This window comes from Zootoca vivipara, chromosome 8, assembly GCF_963506605.1.
Source record: "Zootoca vivipara chromosome 8, rZooViv1.1, whole genome shotgun sequence".
Lineage (NCBI taxonomy): Eukaryota > Metazoa > Chordata > Lepidosauria > Squamata > Lacertidae > Zootoca > Zootoca vivipara.
In genome coordinates this window covers 6,686,275-6,692,664 of record NC_083283.1, presented here as the reverse complement: position 1 = coordinate 6,692,664, position 6,390 = coordinate 6,686,275, and the positions used below count along the sequence as shown (strand labels likewise).

The 6,390-nt window shown below is 44.9% G+C and overlaps 1 protein-coding gene across 1 annotated transcript; it reads left to right on the top strand.

Annotated features, from left to right (window-relative positions):
• The first annotated feature begins 2,412 nt into the window (after positions 1 to 2,412).
• On the top strand, positions 2,413 to 4,231 carry CATSPER2 (cation channel sperm associated 2). Its single transcript, XM_035124453.2, has one exon. The coding sequence runs from the start codon at positions 2,413 to 2,415 to the stop codon at positions 3,982 to 3,984; it is 1,572 nt and encodes a 523-aa protein (XP_034980344.2). The 3' UTR covers positions 3,985 to 4,231.
• Positions 4,232 to 6,390: the final 2,159 nt, after the last annotated feature.

Here is a 6,390-nt window from a genome sequence, read left to right as displayed (position 1 = left end):
ATAGTAGCACTGTATCAGACCTCACCTGGAGTACTGTGTCCAGTTCTGGGCACCACAGTTCAAGAAGGATACAGACGAGCTGGAACGTGTCCAGAAGAGGGCAACCAAAATAGTCAAAGGCCTGGAAACGACACCTTATGAGGAACGGCTTAGGGAGCTGGGTATGTTTAGCCTGGAGAAGAGAAGGTTAAGGGGTGATATGATAGCCATGTTCAAATATATAAAAGGATGTCATATAGAGGAGGGAGAAAGATTGTTTTCTGCTGCTCCAGAGAAGCGGACACGGAACAATGGATTCAAACTACAAGAAAGAAGATTCCACCTAAACATTAGGGAACTTCCTGACAGTAAGAGCTGTTTGGCAGTGGAATTTGCTACCAAGGAGTGTGGTGGAGTCTCCTTCTTTGGAGGTCTTTAAGCAGAGGCTTGACAGCCATCTGTCAGGAATGCTTTGATGGTGTTTCCTGCTTGGCAGGGGTTTGGACTGGATGGCCCTTGTGGTCTCTTCCAACTCTATGATTCTATGATTCTATATGCTTAAGACAGCCCTGAGCATAAGGGATGGACAAGTTGGTCCCCCAAATATCTGTAGTGTCATGTCTTTGTGTCCAAAATTGCCAAATGCTGTAAGGACCCAGTTCAGAATAAGAAGCTCTAAAGTGCCAGTTTACCCAGAATGATCCACGGTTTTCTCTCTGTTCACCCCATAGGTCTCAGTCTACCCTACACCCACTTGCCAGAATGTGATGCTGATGGGGAGGAGTCCTCCCTCCCTCCCTGGTGCTTGAAATGCCAATCTGACAATATCACAGATTCAGGTAGCACTGGGAAAGCAAGCTTTCCAAGTATCTCTGGTGGCTGAAATGCTGCCATTGCCAAGAACCAAAGAGAAATAGGACTGGAAGGGATGGAGAAATTGAGAGATGCTTTTGCTAACACACTATTAGTGGAGAAGATACAGAAGCCACTCCAGAAGCCATAAAAGGGAGCAGGTCTGGAGTTTATGGAAGATTTATGGATGGAGGAAGGTGCTGTTATACTCACAGCCATGTTATCAGGGGAATTGGGAGCTTCCAAATTATCTGCAGAATTAGATGACCTGATTTTCTTTTATTTAAACAACAACAACAACAACAGCAAACCTATGTTTGTCAAACTCAATTCCAAATCAAACTTGGATAGGGAAGCATTTTTCATCTGAAAGCACAGGGTAATTTTAAGGATTTTGACATCGTAAATTTCCATGGGTTTTTTGGGGGGAGAGGGAGGTTAAAGAAAATGTCATTCCCCTGCTTTTTGCTACTCAATACTCCCAGCTCACATCTAAACAATCCATCAGCCTCTTCTGTAACCTCCATAACGTTACCTGCTGCAAAGACAAAAGAGCGACGCTCCTCGTTAGCTGCGGCCAAAGTGACATTTCTAATTACCAGTCTGCAGTGCAAATATTCGGTTGCCCTGCTGGGTGGAAATCAAAGTGTGACTCAGAATCAGGAGGAGAGGAAAATATGAGATCAGCAGCTTTGGGTCTATTGCCAAATGAAGAGGAGGATGCTTGTCTAATTGGTGCCAGAGGGTATCGGGAGGCTGAATACTTAGCCAGAATTGACCAGAAGAGACCTCAGAGTCTGATACCTGTGAGCTCAGTCAGTATCTGTCACACCTAAACCATTCAGCATTAATTGGGATGTCAGTTCTACGGCAAAAGAAACCCCCTTACACCAAGTCGGACCATTGGTCCATGTAGCTCAGTATAATGCGCTGTGACTGACCGTGGCTTTCCCAGGTTTCAGAGAGGAATCTTTCACAGCCTGCCTGGTGATGGCAGCATTTGAACCTATGGCCATCTCCATGCAAGGCAAGTAACCCACCCTTGAGCTAAAGCTGTTCCCTCCCTGCTGTTCCCTCCCTGCTGTGGATGTAGCATATCTTGGTTTCAGGAAGGTTGTTGGCAAACTCCCCCATGATACCCACATGGAAAAGCTTGTAAAAGGTGGGGTGGACAAGGGAACTGTAAGATGGATTTCTGGCTGGTTGACGGATCAAACCCCAAGAGTCCTCACTAATGGTTCCTCATCATCCTGGAAAAAAGAGACAAGTAGGGTGCAGCAGAGTTCTGCCCTGGACCCGTTGTTGTTCAACATCTTTCTAAATGACATGGATGAAAGAATTGAGGGGATGCTGATCAAATTTTCAGATGACACCAAATTGGGAGGGGTAGCCAATGCTGCAAAGGAATCAGGATTCAAAACAAATAAAGGGCCCAAACAAATCAAGCTTTGCGGTTACCAATGCATGGACCACTGTGGTTAGACTATATACTGGCTTATGTCTGCATTCCAGTGTATAACTTGCATGCATTGACCCTAATAACTGCAGTCCTAGGCATACCAATAAAATCAGGCTAGTGGAATGCTCTGGCTGCTCCAGGAGAATACTCTCAAGTGTGAGGTCACCACTGAGTGTCTATTATGCTGTATGAAGAACCTTCCAATCTCCTCTGGGCCATACCAGGAGGAGCCAGCAGGAGTCATGGAGGACCAGCCACCCTCATCACAACCTTCCCCCTCATCAGAACCTTCCAAAGAGACAAACGAAGTACCCTTTGAACTGCATCCCCGAGCAGATGCCATCCGCTCCAAGCTGATCTACACTTTCTATCTGATTGACTATCTGCGGGGGCTAGGCAGTGCTATTCCACGCCATAACATACGAGATTTCCTGGACCATCGGAAGCTAAAGAAGCTAATGCTCACAGACCATCACCAGCTGGTGCGCTTCAATGTTGCGCCCAGACGGAATATCATGGTCACCCGAGAGACACGCTGCCGTAACCGTATCCGTGTGCGCTGCAGCCGCTGGCCCCCTGTCGCCATGTGGGCTTATTCAGTCCTGAACAGCCAAGTCTTCAAAGTCTTCATGATCATCCTCATCTGCCTGAACATGGTGGTCCTCATGATCTTAGTAGAGATAGGGCAAAGCTTGGAGGACCACTTGGTGAAAACGAGGATGGCAATGGAGGTGATCGTCTGGGTCATTGTCCTCATCTTTTTGGTGGAAATTGGGCTGAACTGGACTGTTAGCTTTCAGGATTATTGTAAGAACTCCTGGAATGTCTTTGACTGCGCAGTCACCATCATATCCTTTATCCCTGAGTTGGTATTCCTTGTTGAAAAGAAGCAAAGCAAGCCCGCCAAATATTTCCTCCAGGCTTGCCGTGTGCTGCGCTGCTTAAAGCTCTTCCCTAGACTCCCGCAAATCCGGATCCTCATTATGGCCATCTACAAAGCAATGAAAGCCATGAGCTTCATCCTGGTGCTCCTCGTCTTCTTCTTCTATATATTTGCTGTATCAGGCATTTTCTTCTTTGAGGGCTACACTCGCTCAAACCTGGATGACCTAGAGTACAACAGGTATTTTCAAGACATGCCCAATGCACTGGTGACCATATTCATTCTCTTCACCATGGACCATTGGTATGCTCTGCTGCAGGACACGTGGAAGGTCCCAGAGATAAACAAAGTAATCAGTGGCTTGTTTATCTGGTTGTGGCTCCTCATTGGGGCATTCATCTTCAGAAACCTCATGGTGGCCACCATGGTCACCAATTTCCAGACCATTCGGAATGAACTGAGCGAAGAAATGAAGCAGATTGAGACTCAGCAGAAAGCTGACAAATTTAAGATGGAATTGCTGGAAAAGAAGTTCAGCTCACCCCAGGTGCAGGACAAAATGAGCATTGGGCCATCCACAATATACAGCATGCCAGAAGTCTCTGGTTCTGGGCCTCTGGATTGGGAGACATATATCCACAAGAACCTGCCAGGGCTATATGAGGCTGATAATGATGAGCAGGTCATTTGGCCCCGTGACTCCCTCTTCCGCTACTTTGAGCTGCTGGAGAAGCTACAGTATAACCTGGATGAGCGCAAAGAATTGCAGAATTACGCCGTCTTGGCTCTGTCCAACCTGGAAGACAAGTAGTGATTGCTTCTGAATGATCAAGAAGATGCAAGTGTAGACTCCTCATTTTCTTTCATATTTTTAACCAACAATTTCGTCTTGGTTTTGTTTATCTTAAACCCAGCCAGCTTCCCATAATCCTCTATTATTTCCATTGCCTTTAATAAACTTTCTTCTGGGTTTTCTGTTATGAGTATCAGGTCATCCACAAAAAACTTTTTTTTGCAGCTTCTATCTCCTAACTTTATTTCCTTGATACTTTGATCTTCTCTTAATCAATTATTCAACACTTCCATTACCAATATAAAAATTAGTGGGGAGAGGGGACACCCCTGCCATGTTCCCTTATTTATTGAAAGGCTTCCTGTTATTGTTCCATTTATTATTAGGTTTGCATTTTGATAGTTGTATATGGCTTTGATTGCATTACAAAAATTATTTCCTAATTCCATTTCTTCTATTAACTATCATAAAGGACCATGAAATTCTGTCGAAAGCCTTCTCAGCATCAAGTAACATGAGTACGGCCAGTTTATCTATTTTGTAATCCAAGTATTCAACGATGTTTATTATATGTCGTACGTTGTTGTATAGATGTCGCCTGGGTAAAAACACGGCTTGATCATTATTTATTGTTTCCTGAAGCACTACTTTAAGTCTTTGAGCTAAAATATCAGCAAATATTTTATAGTCTGTATTAAGTAGTGCTATTGGTCTATAATTTGACATGAGTGTTGAATCTGTTCCGGCCTTTGGAATTAAGGTGATGTAGCTATCCTTCCAAGAGTTTGGTAGTTCCCCTTTTCTCATGGACCATGCTGGCTAGGGCTGATGGAAGTTCTAGCCCAATAACATCTGGAGGGCCACAGATTCCCCAATACTTCTTTATATGTTTTTATGACTTGGACCGGTAGCAGCTGATAATTATTTGGTAGGACTGCAATTTTCAACCTTGCTTTTGTCATCACAGTAAGACATGTACAGCATGTGCTTAGGAAAGTGTGCACAAGTGATATAATTTTGGCTGCATTTGCTTCTGATTTCCAACATTCATTAAAATACAGGTGGCAAATGTGATGTTGTTGGACTCCAATTGCCATTGACCCCAAACAGCATGGCCAAGCCTCAGGGGTGGTGGGAGATGTATCAGCAGGCTTCAAGCAAGCCTTGATATCACTTGACAATCAATGTTAGTGTTGAAATCAGGAATGTTAGCATGGTTCCACTAACTGCCGCTTTGGAAGATGACTATAGTTTCTTTTGATTTGCAATGGGTGATGTGGGCTTCACTGTTGCCAATGAAAGCTACGTTGCAATGCTGGCTCTGTTATTTCACTGCCTACAGTTCTCATCTCATATGTTGGCAAATAATGTCACCAATCAGTTCTTTTAAGGCACTGGAATTCTTGACCTCGACATCAGCAAGGCTTATATCCAACTCATGTACGACGTTTTTTGCTGGTTTTTAATCCCTTGGACCAGCAGGGTTCAAGGAGGCCTTGATTTAACTTGGCAATCAATATCAGAGTTGAAATCAGGAGTATGGGTATGGTTCCACTACCTTTCCCATTGCAAGCGGTTGTGCCAGATGATCATCTGGGATCACTTCCAACTCTACATTTTTTGATTCTATGATGAAGCTGTCAATAGCTACAACCCACAATGGCTTATGTACTGCCTTCGCTGTTGAAGACAGTATGCCTCTCAGTATCAGCCACCTTGTAATACAACTGGGGGTAGGGAAGCGGGTGGCACTGTGGTTTAAACCACTGAGCCTCTTGGGCTTGCCGATTAGAAGGTCTGCGGTTCGAATCCCCACGACAGGGTGAGCTCCCGTTGCCTAGCAGTTTAAAAGCATGCCAGTGCAAGTAGATAAATAGGTACTGCTGTGGCGGGAAGGTAAACGGCATTTCTGTGCGCTCTGGCTTCTGTCACGGTGCTCCATTGCGCCAGAAGTGGTTTAGTCATGCTGGCCATATGATCTGGAAAGCTGTCTGTGGACAAATGCCAGCTCCCTCAGCCTGAAAGCGAGATGAGCGCTGCAACCCCATAGTCACCTTTGACTGGACTTAACCATCCAGGGGTCCTTTGCCTTTATCTTTTTTTTACATCTGGGGACAGAGTAATTTTGTGCTCAGGTCCTGCTATCAGGCTTCCCCTGTGGCATCTGGTTGTACCTTTTGAGAACAACATGCTGCACTAGATGGGTCTTTTGGCCTGATACAGCAGCCAAGCGCTTACTATGTTTACTTATGATAACTTCCTGTAGCATTATGACTTTGGCTAGAGTCTTGCCGCATATTTAGTTCCTCTGTGCAAAATTTGATTTTGAACTCAGATTTTATGTTGCGGGCAGAGTCCACACATGGCTCTAACCATGTAGGTCATTCTGTTCCACGCCTGACCCGAGGAAATTGCTTACTTTCT

Coding starts and splice junctions, on each gene's coding strand:
- CATSPER2 (XM_035124453.2), top strand. CDS start 2,413: ATGCTCTGGCTGCTCCAGGAGAATACTCTCAAGTGTGAGGTCACCACT.